Source organism: Gymnoscopelus braueri (assembly GCF_963280865.1).
Source record: "Gymnoscopelus braueri genome assembly, chromosome: 15".
NCBI classification, from domain to species: Eukaryota; Metazoa; Chordata; class Actinopteri; order Myctophiformes; family Myctophidae; genus Gymnoscopelus; species Gymnoscopelus braueri.
The window spans coordinates 35504564-35531470 of record NC_137620.1 but is presented as its reverse complement, the minus strand read 5'-3'; the positions used below and the strand labels follow the sequence as shown (position 1 = coordinate 35531470).

The following is a 26907-nucleotide window of genomic DNA, read 5'->3' as shown; positions in this document are numbered from 1 at the left end:
GCTTGACTCTATCTCAAGGCTTTTAACGAGAGCGAGGCTGTAAATGGAAGCGCACCTGTTCCATTTAGGCTATATCTGCCAGTTGACCCCTTGAGAAACGGAGCCACTTGTGTCTTTTAACTGTAAAACGATAAGTACTGTCACTCTTCTCTGAGTGCTCCGCTCGCTCACCATTTCTTCCTCTTTTCAGGGGCTTGAAAAACCCCTATAAAGAGGCAGCAGGGAAAAGAGGGGGCTTTCAGGGTCGATGTTTTTTTTCTTCTTTTTCATCATCTCCAATTTAAAAACAGATTAGACCTTAAATTATGTTTTAAAAAAAGCTCTTTTCAAAGGGTGAAGCGCTGCTCTTGGTGATAGTGTCGAACCATCACTCGGAGCTCATAATACGGTTCAACCCTATTACCCGTATCGCCAAACAAGGCCTGTGCCCTATGGCCAAAGACTATGCTGCAGGAAACTCAATAAACCCCCCCTAAAAAAAACACTCAGCAAACAGAATTCAAGCGTGGTTCTCTCAAAAGATTTAGTCTGAATAAAATTGTCCTTCAACTCCCAACCTGCCAATATGACTTGAGGGGCTGGCAGCGCAGAAAACGGCTGAATAGGATCCATCGCTTTAAAACAAAAGCAATTATTCTGTTTTGTTTTTCCGTGTGCAGGAATTCACACAGAAGAACCCGGAGCTGAAAGCAGTGTTGCACACCTTTTGTTAAGTGCCGTCATCAGCAGTCATTGTTGTGTTGTTTTAGTGATTTGTTGTTTCAAGTCATTTCATTCAGATCAGCGATTCCCCCAACCTGTAGGCCGGGGCCCACATGGTATGTGACCGTTAGGATGTTGCAAGTGGGCCCCCAAATTATTGGCCAAACACTAAGATTGTAATGGGATTAACATTAAAGGGATAGTTCACCCCAAAAAATAGTTTTTTTCCCTATCGATTAGTCTTGGAATGGAGACTTGAATTCATGGATATATATATATTTTTTGTCGCATTCCTAAGCCAATAATTTGATGACCAGTGGACCGGTAGGCAGCGGTTCCGGTAGGAGACACAAAGGAGACTCTTTGTGTGTTTCCAATTATTGTCTTAGGAATGCGACAAAAACAAAAAAAAATATCCATGAATTCAAGTCTCCATGGGGTGACTAATCGATAGAAAAAAAAGTCATTTTGGGGGTGAACTATCCCTTTAACATATGAAAAAAAAAACATTCTTTCTTTAAAACCTTGAAAAACAGGGGCACGGTTTGGCACAGTCGGTAGCGCTGTCGCCTCACAGCTAGAAGGTCCTGGGTTCAATTCCCGCCGGGGACGCTGTGGGCGCTGGGGGCGTGTCCTCTCCTCCGCGTCATCAGCGCCCATACCCCTAGGTGGGGTTGGCGAAAGGGCCTACTCTGTGTGGAGTTTGCATGTTCTCCCTGTGCTCCCTAGGGAAGTTAATACCCTCACAAAAACATGTAGTAATCCTGGTCACTATACCGCCTCCCCCATGACAGCCGGGCGCCTGATGGAGGGGAAGGGAACTGGTTGGAATAACGTGTTCCTTCCACGCGCTACGTCCTACCGGGGAAACTCCCCCCTGTCAGGTGACAAGAAGGTCAGTTGGCTCTCATGCATTGAAGGAAGCATGAGCTCGGCCCTGGCCTCCCTAGGCTGTGGGGGACTGGTGTAGCGCTGGTGTAGGGCTGGTGTAGCGCCCAGGATCACTTAGGAAATTGGCACCGGGTGAAAAAAGTGTTACAAAAATCGCGGGATAAAAAAAATAAAAAAATGAAAAACCTAGAAAAACTAGTTTTCATGATACCGATAAATAGGAACTTAAAGCATGCCTATACTATGTTAGTTCCATTAAAATAAACATGCTATGAAAATGCCCGCGGACCACCCACCTGACCACGTAACACGGCAGCCATTCGGCTGCCGTGTTAAGTGGTCAGATGGGTGGACCGCGAACACTTTCAAGATTTCCAAGAGCGCCCTGATCCACTAAAGGTTGTGAACCACTGCTTTAGAGGACATTTAGGCCTATGTGTGCTGAGCACACAGCTCAGACAAAATGATAAACACACTCAACTCAGAGGGGAAAGGATGAATTCACACAAACTAACTAGGAGTTAATTGTCTTTCTATACACAATGGCCCTGACCTTCCTTTTTTCTTTCTTTTGTTTCCGGCATTTCTGCTTTATTTCGATAGCGACAGTGAACACAGAGAGAGAGAAAAGGCGGGCGAGAGAGGGGATGACATGCATTAAAGAGCCTCGGGTCAGACTCAAAGCCTTATTTATGTGGTATGCACATACCACACACTTTCAAGGTGAGCCACAATGTCTCTGTCATTTACACATAACTCTGTACACCGTATATGCTTTTTTTGTTTGTATTATGCAGTCGTGTACATCATTTGCATATTTTCCAATCAGTAGTGGTAATTACTTCTAATTCAGTCCTATTGTATATAGGCCTATATATTCTTGTTTGGATATTACAAGTTGCAGGGTTTGGTATCCATTGTATGTTTTTTTCTTCCATAACATACAGTATATGTATTAAATTAAAGAAGTTCAGCAACTGAAGAGGACTTGAGCATGGGGATTATATCGACAATGCAAACGTAACACCAGCCACCATTAAATCACCGGCTTACAGAATTCTGTTATGGAATTTCAATCAAGAGAGACAATTACATCCACACATCCAGCCACTGGTACTAAACTGTAGGCTAAAAAATCAGACAGAGAAATATTTACATGCATCGCAAAGCGTTGTGAGCTTATAGATCGGCTATTTCCTTATTTGTGACACGAGGAAGTGTATATATAGGGCTTAAATTGTTTAAACCCCATCACCTGACAGAAACATTACATTGCATTGCATTACATTACATCATTGCATATATAGTACCCTCTCTCCACTAAAGGTGGGCTTAGTACCTGTTCGCTGTCAATGAATGAGTCAGTGTGTGTGTGTGTGTGCGCCTGTGTGTGTGTGTGTGTGTGTGTGTGTGTGTGTGTGCGTGCGTGCGTGCGTGCGTGCGTGCGTGCGTGCGTGCGTGCGTGCGTGCGTGCGTGCGTGCGTGCGTGCGTGCGTGTGCGCGCGCGTGTGCGTGTGTGTTGAGCTGAATAGAATGTGAAGGTGAGTCAGCAGGGAGGCACAGGAGTGGGAATGAGGTAGATTGATGTGCTCACAGCAAACACCCCCGGAGCCGTCATCAAGTCTCCTCCGTGGAGCTGCTGCTCTCATTGTGTGTGAGGCGCGTGTATTACCTCTCCTATAGCACCCTGCACAACTGTACATCATCACTGTAGTTAGAAGAAAAACAAGTTAGACCTCTATTAATCCCACCACGGGGAGAATTCAATTTCTAGCTTCGCCCAGCTGATCGCTGCTCAGATGGTCATGAACCGTGAGTGCTCGGCGGGGGGGAGCTGTTAAGGGGTTAAGTGTCTTTGCTCAGGGACACTGGGATTCTGATTACCAGATGAGGCCTCTCTACCCTCTAAGCCAGTGGTTCTCTCAAAGTGGGGACCCCCAGGCGTCCTTGGGAGGGGGGGGGGGTGGTATCAGGGGGTCCCCAGCAAAAGTATAGTTAATGTAGCATCACAATAATTTTAACCACTTTATCCATTTATACGTTGGCTATTCAAAAATAGCAGATCTACAAGCTTGCAACGCGACACTTTCCGACAAACAGTGTCGAAAAGTTTCCGACACTGTTTGGAAACTTTTGAATAACATAACTTTTCTTCTGGGGGTCCCTGGTACAATCAGATGGTACATTCAGATGGTGGTCCGCGGCCAAATATATATCAATTTGGAGGTCCTCTGCACGAAAAAGTTTGAGAAAAGTTTGAGAGAACACCCCCCAAATTACCCTGCATGCAACTCCACAGCACTGGCCTGCACCACCTTGCATCATGGAGGCTTGCTAAAAGTGAAAAGCTGCTGAAGATGGTGCCAGCCATTTATACTTCCATAACAAACCAAAAAAAAAAACACGACACATTCTCAACTGAAAATATGTTTCTTTTATTACCCAGAAACACACACACATACATACATACCACTCACATTGTATGCGTGTTCACACACACACACAGGCACACATGAGCCAACACACACGCGCACACACACACACACACACACAGTTGCCAAGTAGACCGAATGAAGAGGACTGAATTAGCAATGAGGCAAGCAATACAGCATGGAGTTCTTTACCGTCACAGACTGGAGGAATGTTGTGCATTAGCTGGGCCAGCCGCTCGTCTCCAGGCACCACATTACAAAGAACCACAACGGCCCTGATTTGTGCTTAGTTACGGGTCGGTGTCGCGCACAGCCGAAAACAACCGATCTACAAGCTCAAGCTTGTAGATCTGCTTGTTTTCGGGGTGCGCGACACCGGACCGTAACTTAAGTATAAATCCCCCCTTTAATGGGACAGATGTACCGTGGCACACACATTTACACTTTTATACCCGCCGAGAAAATACAGTACATCCTTCCTATTTCTGTTTCGGTGCTCCAGACGCCCCCAGCCTCTTGAAGTAATAACGATGTGTGTGTGTGTGTGTGTGTGTGTGCGTGCGTGCTCGCAGAGCGCTGCTAAAGCACCCTTTGGAATCAGACTGAAGGGAAAAGCTCCCAACATTTCAATAAAACATCGCAGCCAGACGCCAAAGACACTTATTCTTTTTTAAGATTAATGGCAGCAAACTTTTTTTTTTCTTCTTTTCTGTTCCATTTCTTTCATTTCATTTCTCAATAATTCATCTGTGAAAAGAGGGAAGGGACACACACACACACACACACACACACACACACACACACACACACACACACACACACACACACACACACACACACACACACACACACACACACACACACACACACACACACACACACACACACACACACACACACACACACACACACACACACACACACACACACAGCTTGTTTGGTATAGCCTTTGGGAAGTTAGTTTTCGGGGGAAGTTTGTCGGACGGTGTCAGTGCAAGGAAACTTTTCACGCCCCGCTGAGCCTTGCCATTTGCTGCCAGTCAAAATTCAATAACCGACGCTGGATCAGAGCTCTAAATCTACTTTCTCAGCGCCCCCCCCGAGGCCCGTATGCCAGCCAATTTAGTTCTGGGTAGAAGTAAGAAATAGCCCTGTGCCCGGGCGGTGCCTATATCAGCGCTGTCAAGACGGAGAGAGAGTTGTAAACTGCAGTAATCCAGCAACGCTGCATATTAAAAGTGCAGGGATGGGTGACTCATTGATATCGAGTTTTTGAGGGAAAAGTGGGTGCTTATCCGGTGAAATCATTGGGCTCATCATTTCGTTACTTCTAAAAGACAATATTCAAATGTGGTTCTTTTAATGAATAAAATATGATGTTAACCAATGCGTATGGTAGAGTAGAGGTTAATACGATATAACGGGTACATCTGCAGCCTCCCTATCCTTCTATTTAGACATTTAAGACCCCATGGTGTCGGTACTTCATCCTGTGTGAGGGCCACTCACACTGACAGACTTCTCCTGGGGGGCCACGGGCGAGAGACTGAGAGCCCGTTGTGTGTGTGTGTGTGTGTGTGTGTGTGTGTGTGTGTGTGTGTGTGTGTGTGTGTGTGTGTGTGTGTGTGTGTGTGTGTGTGTGGAGGGGCCCGGGACAAAGATAAAGAGGTAGAGCAAAGACAAACGTCAAGGTCATTATTTTAACCAATCTGTATGGCAGAGCAGTAGCTCTCAAAGTGGGGTCCGGGGACCCCCAGGGGTCCTTGGGGGGGGCGGGGGGGTGTGGCGTCCCCTGCAAAATGAGTAAATATAGCATCACAATCATTTTAACTACTTTATCCATTTATACATTGGCTATTCAAAAATAGCAGATCTACAAGTTTGTACATTTATTATTTATTTTTTTTAAATATGGAAAATGACTTTTGAATGGTTTTGAAAAAATTCTAACATAAATCTTCTCTTCTGGGGGTCCCTGGCACAAAACATTTTCAGATGGGGGTCCGCGGCCAAACACATATCACTTTGGGTGTCCTCGGCACAAAAAAAAGTACGGACATCATCGCAAATACATCTCTCCATCGGGGAAAGACGTCAAACTTACGGACCGTAGCTTTAAAATGACTCCATGTCAGATCAAACCGTAGTACTAAACTATTCTAGTGTCACCGTACGGCCATATTACAGCAAACGCCTCCATAAAGAAATGAGAATCGATAAAGTTGTCACTCGGTGTCACCGTGATCATAAGGTGGGCTCCTCTATAAGTCAAGGTGAGGCGGTGTGTGTGTGTGTGTGTGTGTGTGTGTGTGTGTGTGTGTGAATGACGGGCTGCCCCCCCCCCCCCCCCCCGGGCGCAGGCCAGGACCCCCATTGATCCCTGGCGGTATTAAGAGATTAAAAGGTTCCCCGGTCCTCTCTGTGTGGCTGACAGGCGTACTGACTCATTATGGCCATTAGCATTAAGCAGGGCCATCAATAAGCACTGGGCTCAGCGATCAGTCTCTGTGAGACACGGCCCTGGGGACCCCGTGGAGGACCCCTGCCAGCACGACCAGAGGCCAGCCAGGCACCCTTGAGCTGCCCGAACACGCACACACACACAGACACACGCGCGCTGTGCGCGCACGCACGCGCGCACATTAGGACATTCGTAGTGATTAATATATCGATTACTTTTTCGAGTACATTATAAAGAAGCGTGGGGTTTTATCTTGATAATTAAAATATATAATATATTAAAGTAACACAAATTCCAATTGATTTTGTATCGACTAAATGTATGTAGTTCGATTAACTGCTGTACCCCTAACACACACACACACACACACACACACACACACATAAAGCTGGTACTGTATGCGTGCGCACATACACACACACACACACACACACCTGTCGTGTTGTTTATTTCTGATAGGACAGATACTGCTGGTTATTAGATGCCTTCTTGCCGCTTGCTGTTCAAGTGTTGTCAAGACTCTGTTTGTCAGCAAGTTACTGTTCCTCAGTGCACTTCTTGTTTGCCAGTGTGTTCAGTGTTGACTCGCTCGCCCAGTGCCTACTCCTCCCTGTGTGTGTGTGTGCGTGCGTGTGCGTGTGCGTGTGCGTGTGCGTGTGTGTGTGTGTGTGTGTGTGTGTGTGTGTGTGTGTGTGTGAGGGAGAGAGAGAGAAGTGAAACAGACGTAGCATGTGTCCCTTGTCAATGCCACGTCACCCGATGTTAGCATCGCCAGTATCTATGTCAAGTTTGGTAGTGTCTTATACAATATTTCCATTTGTGTGCGTGTGTGTGTGTGTGTGTGTGTGTGTGTGTGTGTGTGTGTGTGTGTGTGTGTGTGTGTGTGTGTGTGTGTGTGTGTGTGCAGCATGCAGCCTGTAGTCTCAGTACCGGCGGTGAGTGTGGCACGCCGGGGTGTCACGCATGACATGCCGACCGCGGTGTGACGGTGATATCTTCATGTCATCGTCACGGCGGGTGGATGGTACGACGTCCCCGTAGCCTGCGTACCAACACGGTGTGTCTTCTTCTGATTCATTGTGAGGTATATAACAGTACACACAGGAGAAAACACAAGAACGCAGGGTGGAGGTGTAAGAGAGATGGAGGGCGGCCTATACAGCAGTGGTCCTCAAACGTTTTATTTTTATTTTAAGGACCCGCAACTTGGTAAGCCTTATAGGCCAAGGGTTCCCAAACTTTTCAGGCCGCTTGTACGTCGGCTATTCTCACAATGTTTGCCTCTTTCTTACGTAATATTTGACGATTTTGGCCAATTTGGTATTAAAAGTCGTTTAATTGGTCCTGGGCCGTAGCGTGACGGTCCAGGCACCCTAGGGCTACAATGCCAGCCAGACAGACAGCGTGTCGCGGGTTCGACTCCTGTTCCCGACGACCTTTGCTGCGTGTGTCCCCCCCCCCCCCCCCCATCTCTCTCTTTCCATTTCCTGTCAGCCTACTTTCCCTATCCCTCTCTAAAGGCATAAAAAGCCCCAAAAATATATTAAAACAAAAAAAGAAGGCATTTAATTGTCACTTTAGAAATGTGCAGATACCTAACAACAATGTTGCACACGTGTTTTTTTTTGTTTGTTATTTTGTTATTTAATTTTCATATAGTAAGTCTAGCTGCGGTTTTGAACACATACGATGGTTCCACTAGTAGAGAGCAGCAAATAGACACTTTCATCAGCTCGCTGACTCGCTGCCCCCCCCCCCCAACAGAGCCAAACAGTGAAATACGTCAAACCGGATGTGACGTGTTCTCAAATTCTCCGATTGCAAAAATTTACGATGTGATACACGACGGCGATGACTGTTCGTCACCCAGACTATAGATTATAGAAGTGGACCTCTCCGTTCGTATTTTATACCGTGTGAAAAACCGTGTGTTTCCCTATTCTGGCCGAAAATGACCGTGGAAAAAAAAAGAAAACCGGAAACGGAATCTGCGTCATAAAACCGGATGCAAGTGTGGGTGAAGTAAGTGGAACTCAAATCCTAGAGTGAAACATTGCAGAATAGCGCGATCAGAAATTAAACAATGAATGCGCGTCGACGGCCAACTGGACAAACTAGCAATTGACGCGTTATCGAGTCAACCGCAGTCAAAGAGTTAAGGTAATCATCTGGAGACCCCTCAATATAATTTAGGGGACCCCCCTGGGGGTCCCGATCCCCAGTTTGGGAACCATTGCCTTAGGCCACGGACCCCCCAAAACTTTGGGAGTGTACGAATGGAACCGAATGGACCCATAAGGCAGAGGCGCTGGAATGGAATATGAACTGGGGGGACACATCAGGAACACATGAGCACGTGCCGTGCGCGCGTAGCGCACGCACGCGCGAAAAATTTCATTTTTTTTGGGTGGGTTTGTTAATTTTTTGGGGGGTTAATTCGGTTCAAAAAGTGTACTCCATGAAGTGTAGATGTCAGAGGTAATTTTGTCTTTCTATTTAAGGGAAAATCAAGGTTGCTCTAATGAAAATTAGAAGAACTCCATTTCCATGACACATATCATTTAAACAAAAATAAGCACTTTATTTAGAAATAAGGAAGGTAGAAGGAAGGCGGTGGGGGGATCCACCCAGCCTGGGTCCCCCCACCTCGCGCTCGCGGTGGTTGTGAGGTGCGGGGGACTGGACTGATTTTATTTTTTTAACAGTGTTCTTTAATTAAACAGGCGCCGGCCCCACTGCCGTAAGGGTCCATTCGGTTCCATTCGTACACTCCCAAAGTCATTTCCTTTCGCACACTCTCAAAGTTAAGGGTCCATTTGGTTCCTAACTATCAATCAGTTAGCTGGGGACCCCCGTGAACCCACCAAGGACCCCACCGTGGGGTGGGAGGGGGGGGCTCCTCCTCCTTACAGCTCATCATGGAGGGCCTCTCCCTCGGCGTGGTCCAGGGCCCCTATCAGCAGCAGGGACCCCGTGGCGTGGTCCCGGACCAGCACGATGAAGGGGTGGTCCGCGTAGAACGTCTTGAAGGGCTTCTCCACGCTCTCGTCCTCCAGGTGGGCCGCTCCCGGCCCGCCCTCGGGGCCCAGCTCCAGGGAGGCCCAGTGGAGGACCGCCTCCAGGTGGAGCTCGTTGCCCTCGTTGTTGTTGCTCTTCTTATTGGCCCCCGAGACGCCCGAGAAATCCGCCGTCTTCTGGTCCCAGGCGTCGCTCAGGCCCAGCGCAGACAGCTGCTCCTGTAGAGAGAAGGAGAGAGAGAGAGGACCAGAAAATGTGTTAAATCAGTGGTTCCTCAATCTTCTTCGTGTCAAGGACCCCCCAAATTGACACTTATTAGCCCACGGACCCCCATTTGAAAAGATATGCCAGGGACCCCCATAAGAGAAGATTTTTACGGCTCTATAGCAGTGATTCTCAACCATTTTAATTTCAAGGACCCCCAGTTTGACATGCATTAGGCGTAGGGACCCCCATTTAATGGCATTTCTATCTCTGGGACCCCAATTTATATTGTAAAATCAAGGTTAATTTAACTATGAGAGTGTACAAATGGAACCAAATGAACCCGTTAGGGTCCATTTGGTTCCATTTGTACACTCTCAATTTGGTTCCTAAATATCCATCATTTAGCTGGGGACCCCCTGGAACTCCCTCAAGGACCCCTGGGGTCCCCGGACCCCCACTTTGAGAACTGTTAAATAACAGTAAAGAGTGACTGTGCAATAACACTCTGTAATTTGCACTATGGCATTACATTACATTACAGTCATTTAGCAGACGCTTTTATCCAAAGCGACTTACAATAAGTGCCTTCAACATAGGTAGGGAACGAAACTACTAATCACCAGAAGCATTAAGTGCATTCTCTTCTAAAACAAGCAACCAAGAGTATACCTAGCGCTAAAGTAAAAGTGCAATATATCAGCTACCTAAATTCATAAACAGATGAGACAAAAAAGGAAAATCGAATGAGCAAGAGCTAAAACAAATAAGTGTATCGAATAAACAAGATCCAATAAAACAAGAGTTTGTACAACTAGTTAACAACAAGTAGGCAAGGCGAAGAGGAAGGGTAGTGTGGCACTTTAATTGATTGATATTCTTGCCCTGTTTTTATTGTTTATTGAGGGTTTTAGGTAGTTTTATCATGTTTTCACATGTATGTACCTATAACCAGCATCTCTATAAGTGACAATAAAGTGAATCTGAGGAAAAACACAAATTGTTTTGTTTCAGTTACAGACATACAGACTCAAATCAATCCCCTGTCTAGCCCCCCCCCCCCCACCCCGCCTATTCCCAAGTCTCATGCTTCATTTAAACTCAGTCGTGCGGCGAAAATTGTCTATCAACAAGCTCGTGAGCTTGTAGATCGGCTATTTTCGGCGCGTGACAGCACCGTACGACGAAAGTATTAAATCAGGCTTCAAGGAGAGACACCCCCCCCCCCCCCCCGGAGAGTGTTTGTCGACGGGCAGCTGCCAGGACGCCCGTCAAATTATACGCAGATAAAAATAAAGTGTAAACAGTGAGTGAGCGACAGCGAAAAGAGTGATTTGAAAATGTCATGAAGCTCCTGACATTGGGAAAGAAGTGGGAGTGACGCGTGTCATCGCAACGCGCGCGAGTACATTAACCCTTTAAGAGCGGGAAAGAATCTGTGACATTTTTAGATTTCTTTGGCTATTGAAAAATAGCAGATATACAAGCTCATAACGCGGCACCGAGTGCCGCGCTACGAGCTTGTAGATCTGCTATTTTTGAAAAATCTTGACGTTTTTATTGCAAATCTTTGAATATATATATTTTTAAAGCAAACTTTTGAAAAAAGCTTATGTTGCTATAATATCAGTGGTTCTCAAACTTTTTCATGTCAAGGACCACCAAAAATTATATGTATTTGGCCGCGGACCCCCATCTCAAAATATTTTGTTCCAGGGACCCACCAGAAGTTGTAACAGAGTTAAAAATGTTCGCTTTTAAAATAAATACATATTCAAAGATTTGCACAAAATGTTCCAAGATTTTTCAAAAATAGCAGATCTACAAGCTCGTAGTGCGGCACTCGGTGCCGCGCTACGAGCTTGTAGATCTGCTATTTTTTTATAGCCAAAGAAATCTAAAAAATGACACAGATGCGTTCCCGGTCTTAAAGGGTTAACATAAAAAATAAACACAGCCCCTAGGACAAACAGTCAATCAATAACTTCTCAAAAAAAGGACTATTTCTCTGTGATGTGTATTTACTTCGTGGCCCAAATGTGTCTCGGCGAGGAAGAGGAGGAGGAGGAAGGGCTTGACGGCTTGCCCTTGTTTGCGCGCCAGTGGAACAAAGCGCTGCAAACAGGAAGCAGAAAATGAATAATTTAAAGGAGCGACGCCACTGCGACCTCAGCGCCGCCGTGGTTTCGCCTCCGATATGAATTCCGCAGAAAGACGTTTGCGGTTGACAGGTACTTTATCCTGTGTGAGGGCCACTCACAGTGACAGGGCTTCTCCAGGGGCCACAGGTGAGCGATTGAGAGCCCGCTGTGTGTGTGTGTGTGTGTGTGTGTGTGTGCGGGATCACCGGGGCCGAGGATAAAGAGGCAGGGCAAGACAAATGATCGAAGGTCTTGTTTTTCCTCGCAATTTCTTCTCGCCCCTTTTTTGATTAGCTGTAGGTTCAGCCGCCGCTTGTAATTATAGAGTTGATCCCTGAAGCGGGCGACGACGCATCTTGAAGAACTTCTAAAAGGGGTTTGACACGGCCTGCCGTCGCCAAGGCTCATGGCCGAGTCGTGCTTTGATTTTTTTTAAGTATTAGCTATAGCGCTTGGTTGTGTAAAACATTGGTTATCGAAGTGGATTTAACCACTTTAACCCATTGAGACCTGGAACGCACCTGTGTCACTTTTTGATTTGAGCTTAAAAGCATTATTTTACACGTTGGCTATTCAAAAATAGCAGATCTACAAGCTCATGAGCTTGTAGATCTGCTATTTTTGAAAAATCGTGAAAATGTGTGCAAATATTTGAATATATATTGTTTTAAAGCGAACATTTTTTACTCAAATCTTTGCTTCTGGGGGTCCCTGGAACAAAACATTTTGTGAGAAGGGGTCGGCGGCCAAATACTTATAACTTTGGGGGTCCTTGACATGAAAAAGTTTGAGCACCACTGATATAGAAACATACATCTTTATATTACGGATATGCAAAAATAGAAAATCTACACTCCAATCTGTGCGCTTGTAGATCAGCTATTTCTGAAAACACGTCAAAACACAGCCAAATACTGTACATATAATATTTTCTATTTTTTAAATATTTTTTACTCAAATGGTGCAAATGGTCAACAAAAGTGGCATTTTAAGAGTTTGAAGCATATTTTGATTATTGGTTATTCGCAACTATTTCGGCCACAATAATCGTGACATGAAGTTGCCAAATCGTCCAATCCTGGTCTGATAAATCGCGGTATAGGTCAGTACGTCGCCATACTTCGCCCATTCAATGGTCTGATTCAAACGTGATAATGTCCCATTCAATGCATCGATAGCATCCAAAATCAGGTGGACCAGAACTGGATGTGAGCCCACATGAGGGGGAGTTAATAGACTGGATCATGTCAGCTTTGAGTCACCCTGACCCCCACATGAAATAAGCATCAGAGAGAGAGATAATGTACAATCTGAAGGCATCATCTCATCATCATCACACCATCACGCACACGGACTAGACACACGTCGTCGCCCTCCTCCTGCTCTAATGCACTTCTATTGTCCTCATCCATTATTTCCTGCACTCCTCCTCTACTCCCAACACTTCATCACTGTCTTCCTCCGCCGCTCCGCCACCTCGCCGCACCGAGCCCCATCCCTCATCGCCGCACGCACGCACTGCCTCTCCGTTCTACTCCATCCTGGAAAGTATATAACTTAAGTACATTTACTCAAAGTGCTGGGCATAAGTATTAGTATTTGGATGCCAATACTTATGCACTTTTTTACTAAAGTAACATTTTTAACACAGGATTGAGTGTTTTCATATTGTGGTATTGCTACCTTTACTCAAGTAGAAATACTTAAGTAAAAGTAGTACTAGAACTTAAAGTGGTACTTCTTCCACAACTGCATCCTCTGCCTCGCCACCTCTCCGCCAAACCCCAATCCCTCATCCGCTATACCGCACGCCTCTCTACTCTATCCTCTCCTCCGTCGCTCTCTCTCTCTCTCTCGCCTCCCGTTCCTTTAAGTCCTCCCCGCCTCATCCTACTCTCGCTCCAACATCCCCCCCCCCCCCCCCCCTTCGAGGTATATACATCATACCCCCGAAGCCCCTCTATCTCCATCGGCGATCATTTCAAGGTTTTTCACTTCTTATCTAACCGGAGGAAACCTGAAATAGATTTCGCCGCCCGGTGAATTCCTCAAATCTCAGAAGACAAATGTGTCCGAGGAGGAAAGCAGCCACCCCGCTCACACTCTCTCTCTCTCTCTGTCTCTCTCTGTCTCTCTCTCTCTCTCCGTTTCTGTCTCTCACACACACACACTCACACACACACACACACACACACCCACACACACACACACACCCTTCCCAGTAGACACAAAGCCTATGGCTTTGTCCATCACACCCCAATTTAAGCTCTGTAAAGCGACACGTTGTGGACTTGTAGATCGGCTATTTCCGGCGCACGCGACTCCCGTCGTACGGCGAAGTATAACATCGGGGCTTAAGCTGCACATTAGCCGAGCGCTAACATGGAATCCAGCGCCGCGCCGCGGAAATCCTGTCAGCAGCCATTAGAGTCACATAGTAACATCAGCGGTCGTCGGGCGCACTATAGCTGCTGAACTAGTTTATAAATAGAATTGAACCAAGTTCCTCCCTGACCTAACCTCCCTCTGTGCCCGTGCCTCCCTCCGTTGTCCACAAGGCTCACTCAGCTACTCGGGGTGAGGGAGGGAAGGGGTGGTAAAAAGGAAGGGGGGGGGGGGGGGGGGGCTCTGGGTTAATTTTTCTAAACAATTGAGTGTTTAACCCATTAAGACCGGGATGCATGTGTCATTTTAAGATTTCTTTGGCTATTCAAAAATAGCAGATATACAAGCTCACCGAGTGCCGTGCTACGAGCTTGTAGATCTGCTATTTTTTTTTTAAATTGTGAAAATGAATATATATTTTTGAATATATATTTCTTAAAGCCAATTTTTTTTTTACTCAAATCTGAAATCTTTGCTTCTGGGAGATTGTACAAATGTCTTCTAAATCCTAACAGTTTAAAAAAAAAAACTTATGTTGCTATAATATCAGTGGTTCTCAAACTCTTTTCATGTCAAGGACCCCTGAAATTATATGTATTTGGCCACGGACCCCCATCTCAAAATATGTTGTTCCAGGGACCCCCCAGAAGCAAATATTTGAGTTAAAAATGTATATATATATATATATATATATATATATATATATATACAAAGATTTGCACACATTTTCACGATTATTTTCCCAAAATAGCAGGTCTACAAGCTCATATAGCGCGGCACTCGGTTCAAATCTAAAAATGACACCGATTCTTTCCCGGTCTTAATGGGTTAAAAATGTAAGACCCCCCCCCATCGTGGTACAGAGGTCATGTTACAGTACAGTATAGGGAGTGCTTGGAAGCCCCCCCATGCCGGCAAAGCGAAGGCGGGGGGGGGGGCATCATGGCACTGATGTGACGGGGACATATAAAGGCCTCCGGAGGGAGGTGGTCTTTTGGCTGGCCTTTATCTCTCACTGTCTCCCTCCCTCCCTCCTCTCTCCGTAGCGCTGCATGAATCTCAGATGCTACACACAACGCTGCTGGGTGCGGACTGCTGATAGCCCGGCATCGATCAGCCATTTGTCTGCCGGCGTAGTGAGCACTACAGGCTACTGCTGTCAAGCTGGCGGGGAGGGAGAGAGAGAGAGAGAGAGAGAGAGAGAGAGAGAGAGAGAGAGAGAGAGAGAGAGAGAGAGAGAGAGAGAGAGAGAGAGAGAGAGAGAGACTACAGTGGACTACAGTCTTCATGTAACACGGCAACAAGTCTCTGGTGTGCGGCGCTCCATATTGCATTTAATTAGTCTGATGATTGAAGCAGGGCTTGAGTAGCTTTGTTGGACGTGCGGGCTGGATGATGGGGGTTAACCCGTTCAAGACCGGGAACGCATCCCTGTCGTTTTTTTTATTTCTTTGAGCTATTCAAAAATAGCAGATCTACAAGCTCATAGCGCGGCACCGAGTGCCGCGCTACGAGCTTGTAGATCTGCTATTTTTGAAAAATCTTGAAAATTCGTGCAAATCTTTGAATATATATATATTTTTAAAGCGAACATTTTTAACTCAAATCTTTGCTTCTGGGGGGGGGGGGGGGGTCCTGGAACAAAAATATTTTGAGATGGGGGTCCGTGGCCAAATTTTGAGAGTTTGAGAACCACTGATTATAACAACATACAGTTTTTTCATAAAACTGTTAGGATTTGGAAGACATTTGTAGAATTCCCCCAGAAGCAAAGATTTGAGTTACAAATGTTTGCTTAAAAAAATATGTATATTCAAAGATTTGCACACATTTTCAAACATTTAAAAAAATAGCAGATCTACAAGCTCATAGCGCGGCACTCGGTGCAGCTTGTAGATCTGCTATTTTTTTAATAGCCAAAGAAATCAAAAAATGACACACAGATGCGTTCCCGGTCTTAAAGGGTTAAAAGGGGAGATGGCTCTGGAGAGTCGGGAAATGTTTCATCTAGCATCTCCGTGGACCGGCGGCGGCGGCTGCTGGGCGGCGGTGGTACGGTGTCTTTTTTTTAAAGGGAGAGTACGTCTTTCTGTCGGCGCTGTGTGGGGCACGGCGGGCGAGCCGAGCGAGAACGGACCGCGACGGGGTCGGTACGGTATGAGAGCGCAGTGCGGAGACGGCATCGCCGACATTGCGATCGCCTCGTCTCGGCTTGCCGCTCCTAACACGCCCATCTGTATGCAGTCGCAGGGCAGAAACCTCCTATCTCCGTATTCTAACTTTTTGGTAAATTAACTCCCTATACTACCAGTGGTGTAAAGTAACTAAGTAAATTTACTCAATTACTGTACTTAAGTACAATGTCGAGGTATTTTTTACTTTACTGGAGTATTTCCAATTTTCTGTAGTTTTACTGTACTTTCTACTCCACTACATCTCAAAGGCAAATATTGTACTTTTACTCGACTACAATTATTTGAAAACTTTAGTTACTAGTTAGTTTGTAGATTTTGATTATTATAAACATACATTAACCACTTCAGCCCCGTTTACATTCCGGCCATTTGAAAATAGCCGATCTACAAGCTCGCAATGCGTCGCGATGCGACGCATTGCGAGCTTGTAGATCTGCTATTTTCAAAAGATTTTAATACTTTTTTTTCCAGTTGAAAACTTGTGAAATGGCACATTCTGCATAATGAGTAGTTTATACTTTTGGTACTTCAAGTACATTTTGATACCAACACTTTTACACAAGTACATTTTTAATTCCGGACCATCACTTATAACAGAGTATTTCCACATTGCAGTATTGATACTTTTACACAAGTATCAATACTGTGTAAAAGTATTTACACAGTATTGTATCAAAATCATCATTACACAAATACAGAGTAGGAAAAACAACGTATCACAACATTTTTTTATATCAATATTTTTCGGCAGGATATCGATTATTTATCGCGGGAGAAAGTATCGCGATATATCGATATATCGATATATCGTCCCACCCCTAATACTAACTACATGCTCTTGAATTTGAAACCTGAAAAGTAACAGTCTTGGTTTCCACCTGACAGAAACTATATAATATATTTTGCTCTGCTCATACTTCTGATATATATCTGACCATGTTTTCCATGTTTCATTTTTTATCTCTTGTTCTTTTCCCCTTTTTCTCATGAACTTCAAATGTTAGGGAGCTTGTTTTCACCCACATCTCCACACCTGTAAGCCTGTGAAGGTGAAGTCCAAGTTGATGTACGAGCCTCAGTCGGCTGAAGACAAGGGAATGAATAAGTGAACACATAGTCGTCTGGTTCCTGTGCCCTTTCAGCTCTTCCAACAACCTCCCCCCCCCCCCCGTAGTATTATATTGTTGCTGTCGGGGGAAAGAAACCTTGTATCTCGGGTCGCCGATGGCCTAGTGGTTACGGCGCCTGACAGTGAGCCTGACAGTGAGTCGCGGGTTCGATTCCCGAGCCCGGTGGTGGCCTTGGCCTGTGTGTCACTCCCCATCTCTCTCTCTCTCTCTCTCTCCATGTTTCCTGTCCTATCTTCACTGTACTGTCCATAATAAAGGCAGAAAAGCCTAATAAATAATATCAATCATCAATCACAATCATTTTAACCACTTTAACCTTTTATACTTTGGGCTATTCAAAAATAGCAGATCTACAAGCTCATAGTGCGGCACTCGGTGCCGCGCTATGAGCTTGCTATATATTTTTTTCAAAAATCTTGAACATTAGTGAACATTTTAACACAAATCTTTGCTTCTGGGGGTCCCTGGCACAACATATTTTCAGATGGGGGTCCAAATGTTTATTAATTTGGGGGTCCTTGACATGAAAAGTTTGAGAACCACTGAGCTAGATCTGCTATTTTCACCTTTTTTTATATAATAATAAAAAAAGGAACGTTTGGGACATACAAGGTTTCCACCCGACAGTAACAATAGTTGTCCTTATAAGCCCTCTCTCTGTGTGTGTGTGTCTATGTGTGATCCATCAGGGTGTCCCACCACATCGACAACACCACAGTAACATGACTCATGAGAAACCCATAGAGTGAAGGAACGTGTGTAAAAAGGCAAAGTGATCGCATGAGCGACACGCACCGTCTGCCTTTCCCTGTTTGACCGCTCACCCTTGACCCTCGCTGGGACCCGAGCGCCCACGGCTTGCGGGCTGCCAAGCAGTGGTAGACGATTACAAAGTACATTTACTCGAGTACTGTACTTAAGTACATTTTTTTGAGTATGTATACTTTCACTTCATTTCAAAGACAAATATTGTACTTTTGACTACACTACATTTCTATGACAGGAAAAAGTACATTATGAATTGACCACTTAACCCATTTAGACGTGGAACACCTATACGTTGCTACACCTTTAAAGCCGGGAATGCCTCTGTGTCATTTTAGTTGTTGCTATATATATAGCAAAATAAATCTTGGAGAAAAGAAAAAAAATACGTTTTTCAGAAAGAAAATCGTTTTTAGAATCGAAATAAAGTTTTTAGAATCTAAATAAAGCCCTAAGTATTTTCAAAAGTATATACTTTTGAATACTTAAAGGTAGCGTACGTGATATTTTCAGACAAAAGCACTATATTGAGATAATAAGAGTGTTTGTTCAGTAACAGGAGTCTCTACGTCTCCACTCTCCAGCTCTTTAATAAACAGAAAATACATTTCCAGGTGGGTGGCCAATCTTCAGCCAATCAGGAGAAAGTACCCATTTATCAGCTTCCATTTTACAGTGTTCCCAGTCATCTGCTTCCAAATGCACTTGTTTGTCATGTGTCCTGCGTGAATTCTCTCTCCTGATTGGATCAAATTGGTATACCGAGTACGCCAACCCATCTATCTGTGTCCCTTTTCATTCACGCTTTCAGAAAGAAAGCATCCCTCTCTGATGCAGGCACGGTGGAACAACACACCTGTTCCGGCTTCAAAGCCTCTTCATTCACTATAGCTCATCGACAATACTCCCTCTAGCGATCTCATTGACGCGGCTAGCGTGCTTTTAGCTCCGTCTACAGCTTTATGTATACATCCCATTCCATCACACGCGCGCTTTCATCCCCGCAGGGCCGTTGTTTTTAACCACATTTACATGCGAAAACGGCCTCCACTTTTTTATTGAGATATCAAAGCACGAGCAGTGAAACGCTTTATTTTAAATGTGATTAATTCATGCGGTACAAGGCTGTGGTACCAATGTTAAAGACAGCTCTTCCCCGACACACTGTATACTGGGGGAGAGAGTGTGTGTGCTCTCGTAAATATTTGATGACCTTTTCGACCTCATTAGCCGTGATTGAGTGAGTTCTCCCGCGCGCGCTCGTATGTCTTAGTCACCGGCTGGACGTCCAGCCAGACTGCAGCTCTCAGGCCAATGCCATTACTGTGTGTGTGTGTGTGTGTGTGTGTGTGTCTGTGTCTGTGTCTGTGTCTGTGTGTGTGTGTGTGTGTGTGTGTGTGTGTGTGTGTGTATGGCAAGCCGTTTTAACATTTAATCGCTAGACTGGATGTGTATAGTAGATATCTATAATTCAGTTCTTCCTAGTCAAAACTAACGTTTCGGATATCCATAATGACATTCCTCCTAGGAGGAACTGTCATTTGAGATATCCGAAACGTCATTCTTCCTAGGAGGAATGACGTCACTTTTCCCATTCATGTGTATTGGGCTTTTAGTTTCGGATATCCGTAACTGCATTCTGGATATCTAAAACTAACATTCTGGATATCTGCAATAGAATTCTTACTAGGAGGATCTACTCTTTCAGATATCTACAATGCAGTTCTTACTAGGACAAACTACCATTTTAGATATCCGAAATTAAAAAATAATTCCAGACCTCCGTAATTACATTTAGTATATCCATTAATTCATTGTTACTAGGACAAATGGAATTATGGATATCCACAATTCATATTATTACTAGTACAAATGTAATTTCAGATATCTGCAATTAGTATTATGACTAGGAACAATACAATTACAGATATACATAAATATGTTATGGATATCTGGTGACAGGTAGATAAGACGCCATTTTAACATAAAAGGGTTGATTGACTATCTACAATTATATTTTAGATATCTCAAATAGCATTTCTCCTAGTAAAAACTGTATTCTTACTAGTCATAATGGTAATTAAAGATATCCATAATGACATTCTTACTAGTATAAATTGTATTTCAAGATATCTATAATTTAATTTCTCCTAGTCAAAATTCTATTTCAGATATCTTAAAATCCGTAAAAAAATACATGTAGCCGTTTTAACATTTAATAGCTAGACTGGATATGTATACTAGATATCTATAATTCAGTTCTTCCTAGTCAAAACTAACGTTTCGGATATCCATAATGACATTCCTCCTAGGAGGAACTGTCATTTGAGATATCCGAAACGTCATTCTTCCTAGGAGGAATGACGTCACTTTTCCCATTCATGTGTATTGGGCTTTTAGTTTCGGATATCCGTAACTGCATTCTGGATATCTAAAACCAACATTCTGGATATCTGCAATATAATTCTTACTAGGAGGATCTACTCTTTCAGATATCTACAATGCAGTTCTTACTAGGACAAACTACCATTTTAGATATCCGAAATAAAAAAATCATTCCAGACCTCCGTAATTACATTTAGTATATCCAATAATTCATTGTTACTAGGACACATGGAATTATGGATATCCACAATTCATATTATTACTAGTACAAATGTAATTTCAGATATCTGCAATTAGTATTATGACTAGGAACAATACAGTTACAGATATCTGGTGACAGGTAGATATTACGCCATTTTAATATAAAAAGTGTCCATTGACTATCTAGAATTATATTTGTGATATCGCAAATAGCATTTCTCCTAGTTAAAACTGTATTCTTACTAGTCATAAAGTAATCGCAGATATCTGTAATTACATTTAGACTAGTCAAAACTGCATTTTGACTAGTAAAAACTGCATTTTGACTAGTCCAAATCCTTATTACAGATATCTATAACTACATTCTTACTAGTAGAAATAGTATGGCAAGCCGTTTTAACATTTAATAGCTAGACTGGATATCTATAACTCAGTTCTTCCTAGTCAAAACTAACGTTTCAGATATCCATAATGACATTCCTCCTAGGAGGAACTAGCTAGACTGGATATCTATAATTCAGTTCTTCCTAGTCAAAACTAACGTTTCAGATATCCATAATGACATTCCTCCTAGGAGGAACTGTCATTTGAGATATCCGAAACGTCATTCTTCCTAGGAGGAATGACGTCACTTTTCCCATTCATGTGTATTGGGCTTTTAGTTTCGGATATCCGTAACTGCATTCTGGATATCTAAAACCAACATTCTGGATATATGCAATATAATTCTTACTAGGAGGATCTACTCTTTCAGATATCTACAATGCAGTTCTTACTAGGACAAACTACCATTTTAGATATTCAAAATTACGTCATCTTGGGCGAGCCTTATTGTACAGTTTTCTCTCTTTTCATTTTTTTTTTTTTTACCTACATGTAATATTTTCAAGCAAAGGACCTACTGTACACATGTCTGCTATCATAAACAAAGTTTTTCAATTGATTTAACAGGGTGTGAGTTATTAAACCGAATATGTTAAAATTTAAGCCCATATGAGTCTTGAGATAAAAAACGGCACTAAACAAATCGTTTTCAATTATACTTCATTCACGCACCATTGTTTTAATGCCAAGGATGAAGACTATATGTAGGCTAAGTGATAACTTACCATATGTACCAGAAAATGTTAAAACATTAAATTGGAAAACGTTTTTAAGTAAAATAAGGTATACATGATTAGAACAAAATTAAGCTCTAATATTTATACAAACATTTCTACAAAACCAGTACCGATATTATGGACATAAACAAGAATTTGAAGGAAGGACGTTTGAGATAACGTGCATATCTACATTACTTAGGACCATTTTTTCATATTTATTTTTTTTGAATTTTGGACAAAATAGCCAATTTTACATCAGGGTGCCCAGATGTCCCTAGTGCCCACCTATCCTGTATTCTCTGTAAATTGCAGGTGGCCTGGGCTCACAGATCAACAAATTGTCAAGAGACAACACTTTTATCCTGTCACCACTCACCAGTATGGCTAATATAGTGCAAATGATATGCTCGTTAACCCCTGCATTGCAGAGCAGAGAACAAAGAGAGAGAGTTCCATCCATGTTGGTCACTTTATTAACGCCTTGTTATAAGTAGGCTACCTGGCTGGCAGGCTTTCGTTTCATACACCCTCTATGTAGTACAATGCCTAATGCCAAATTCGTATGAGAACTCAACAAATAGCTAGATGAATCAACCCGAAAATGTTGTTTTAAAAAAGAACAGGGCTGGCTAATCGTATATAGGCCTATTCAAGAATCAATGTGTATAATAGCTCCAATCGGAACCTCTCCCTCCGCTATATAGCTCATCTTGGAGCTATACAGCGGAGGGAGAGGTTCCGTAGGGCAGGGGCCTTCAACGTTTTCAGGCCAAGGACCCCCTCTTCTATATTGTATACAATTGTGTTTCAGATTAAACTTTTTTTGTTCACTTGGTCTGCTCTTTTTTCCCTCTACGCCTCTTTGCCAAAAATAGCAGATCTACAAGCTCACAACGCCTCGCACTGCGAGGCGTTGTGAGCGTTGTTCTCCTCAGAAATAGCAGATCTACAAGCTCACAACGCCTCGCACTGCGAGGCGTTGTGAGCGTTGTTCTCCTCAGAAAAGGGATATTAGGGTTCAAATGGTTAAGGTAAAAACAAATAATCATAACACAAAGATTTAGCAGACCCCCTGTAGTAACTCTGAGGACCCCCTAGGGGTCTCGGACCCCCTGTTGAAGACCCCTGTTCATCCATTCATCCATTTGGTTCCTAACTGACCCCCTGGAACCCCCTTAAGGAAGGACTGGGGGTCCCTGGACCCCGCTTTGAGAAACACTGCACTAGGTGAACATTCACCAAAAATAAAGTGATTAAGAAAGAATTTCATTGTCAGCTTTTTCTCTTATTTTTTAAATTGCTTAGATGATGTTCTGCATAGTAGTGTATATCTGTCTGTCATTTAATGTCACTATGAATTGAGTACAAAGGACCCCAATGGAAACAAGGCAATGGCTTTCTTGTGTTTTTTAATTCTTGTCCATGACCAGTATCTCTATAGCCTAAGCCTATTGCTTGTAGAGCAAACTATGATCAGAACAGCCATTCTCCTAATCTAGGCTAAATTGTCTAATTGTGTTAATTTAGGATATTCTGGCATGTTTAATTATCAATTTGCTGGGGAGCCCCTTAATGGCCCTTGTTGGTCCCCGGACCTCATGTTGAGAACCACTGACCTAGGCTACAACTGACATTGATATAATTAACCAACATGGCTCCAGTGTGATCTGGATATGGAGAGGACATGTGTACCCTAAACAAAGGTGAGGATTGGACTAATTTCAGACAATGGCGACATTAACATAATAAATGTATTTGACAATCAGCGTGGTCATTTGCTCGTATATGATTATACTGAAGCATCAATGGGAACCCATAAAAAAAAGGAAAACAGCGCCCCCTGCTGTTTTATTTCCCTTTGAATTTGTTAGCGCAGCTCGTAATCTGTTGAGACTGAGAGATTAATGAGCGTTAGATGACAGAAATCTAACTTAATTGCTTGTTTTTAGGGTAGTTCCGTTCGCCTATAATGAAATGCCACTTAGAAAGCAGGGAACTTAAAGCTATGTAAATGTGAACGACACAAACGGCACCCATGACACATTTAACGGACCAATCAGAGTCCACGAGCCACTGACGTAGGTGGAAGGAAAGCGATCATATTGCAGTTATAGATATCTAAAACTGCATTATGGATAGGAAGAATTACAATTACGGATATCCATAATATAAATACAGATATATTGAACTATATTTTTCCTAGCACAATTGCAGTTGTGGATATCCATAATTCGATTAGTACTAGTCATAATATGAATTGTGGTTATATTTAATTACATTTTGGATATACAAAATGTAATTATGGAGGTCTGGAACGATTTTTTAATTTCGGATATCTAAAATGGTAGTTTGTCCTAGTAAAAACTGCATTGTAGATATCTGAAAGAGTAGATCCTCCTAGTAAGAATTCAAATGTAGATATCCAGAATGTTGATTTTAGATATCCAGAATGCAATTACGGATATCCAAAACTCAAAGCCCAATACAAATGAATGGGAAAAGTGACGTCATTCCTCCTAGGAAGAATGACGTTTCGGATATCTCAAATGACAGTTCCTCCTAGGAGGAATGTCATTATGGATATCCGAAACGTTAGTTTTGACTAGGAAGAACTGAATTATAGATATCTAGTATACATATCCAGTCTAGCTATTAAATGTTAAAACGGCTACATGTATTTTTTTACGGATTTTAAGATATCTGAAATAGAATTTTGACTAGGAGAAATTAAATTATAGATATCTTGAAATACAATTTATACTAGTAAGAATGTCATTATGGATATCTTTAATTACCATTATGACTAGTAAGAATACAGTTTTTACTAGGAGAAATGCTATTTGAGATATCTAAAATATAATTGTAGATAGTCAATCAACCCTTTTATGTTAAAATGGCGTCTTATCTACCTGTCACCAGATATCCATAACATATTTATGTATATCTGTAATTGTATTGTTCCTAGTCATAATACTAATTGCAGATATCTGAAATTACATTTGTACTAGTAATAATATGAATTGTGGATATCCATAATTCCATTTGTCCTAGTAACAATGAATTAATGGATATACTAAATGTAATTACGGAGGTCTGGAATTATTTTTTAATTTCGGATATCTAAAATGGTAGTTTGTCCTAGTAAGAACTGCATTGTAGATATCTGAAAGAGTAGATCCTCCTAGTAAGAATTCTATTGCAGATATCCAGAATGTTAGTTTTAGATATCCAGAATGCAGTTACGGATATCCGAAACTAAAAGCCCAATACACATGAATGGGAAAAGTGACGTCATTCCTCCTAGGAAGAATGACGTTTCGGATATCTCAAATGACAGTTCCTCCTAGGAGGAATGTCATTATGGATATCCGAAACGTTAGTTTTGACTAGGAAGAACTGAATTATAGATATCTAGTATACATATCCAGTCTAGCTATTAAATGTTAAAACGGCTACATGTATTTTTTTACGGATTTTAAGATATCTGAAATAGAATTTTGACTAGGAGAAATTTAATTATAGATATCTTGAAATACAATTTATACTAGTAAGAATGTCATTATGGATATCTTTAATTACAATTATGACTAGTGAGAATACTGTTTTGACTAGGAGAAACGTGTTTTTGGATATCTAAAACATATGTTACAGATAGGAGCATGTTTCGATTAAATGTTAAAACGGCTTGCCATAGTGTGTGTGTCCGGCCTGGCCAGTGCTGGATCAGGGAGAGAGAGAGAGAGAAAGAGAGAGAGAGAGAAAGAGAGAGAGCAATGAGGGTATTTTAGCCAGTGACCTACAGGCCAAGATCGTTAAGTCTCTCTCTCTCTCTCTCTCTGGCCACAGACCCCCCCCCGCCCCCCCCCCCAACACAGTCTGCCCTTCACCAGAGGGGAAAGAGAGAGAAAGACAGAAAGAAAGAGAGAACTCTACCGCTATTTATAGTTTCCCTGTGATGCTTTTCCACTTCGTCCCCTGAGCGATCGAACCCCCCCTCCCCGCCACCCCCCCGCCACACACACACACACACACACACACACACACACACACACACACACACACACACACCTCTCCCTCCCTCGCCCGCTGAATGTCACTCCTATTTAGGTCAGCAGAGCCATGGCGCGGCCATTGAGCGATGGCGCACTGGAGCACATGTGAGGAGGAACCAGATGTCTGAGACTGATGCCTGATTTATATACTGTGTCGCACGTCGGGAAAATAGCCAACGTACAAGCTCACGACGCGCTGCGCCGCGCCCTGTCGTGAGCTTGTAGATCGGCTAATATTCGATGTGCGACACCCACGTACGACCAGGTATAAATCAGGTCTGATGTAGCAGAGAGAGAGGGAGGAGGGATAGTGCAGTTCAAAAGGCAAATTCACACAACATTGACTCAGTAAAACGTATACGTTCATGCAAAACCGTACATGCATGCACGACCAAATCGCCAAAGAAAAACATTTCTTGTACATTTCTGCCTTATACCAGTGGTGGAAAAAGTACTCAAATGTTTTACTTAAGTAAAAGTAATATAGAAATACTCTGTTACAAGTAGAAGTCCAGAATAAAAAAATTACTTGAGTAAAAGTACAAAAGTATTGGCATCAAAATGTATTTAAGTACCAAAAGTAAAAGTACTCATTATGCAGAATGTCCGATTTCAAGTTTTCAAATGTATAAAATATTTTGAAAATAGCCGATCTACAAGCTACGCATTGTGAGCTTGTAGATCGGCTATTTTCAAATGGCCTAAATGTATATAGGACTGACGTGGAAAATATATATTTTGTAATAATAAACAAAATCTACAAAGTAACTAAAGTTTTCAAATAAATGCTGTGGAGTAAAAGTACAATATTTGGATCTGAGATGTAGTGGAGTAGAAGTAAG

The 26907-nt window shown here is 42.9% G+C and overlaps 1 protein-coding gene across 1 annotated transcript in view; it reads right to left on the bottom strand.

Moving 5' to 3' along the window:
- Positions 1-8296: 8296 nt before the first annotated feature.
- serpinh2 (serine (or cysteine) peptidase inhibitor, clade H, member 2) overlaps positions 8297-26907 on the bottom strand; it is a 48190-nt gene continuing 29579 nt past the window's right edge. The window contains exon 5 of the mRNA XM_080451192.1: positions 8297-9722. Coding sequence (XP_080307318.1) covers positions 9393-9722 — 330 coding nt within the window. The 3' untranslated portion in view covers positions 8297-9392. The remainder of the gene's footprint in view (positions 9723-26907) is intronic.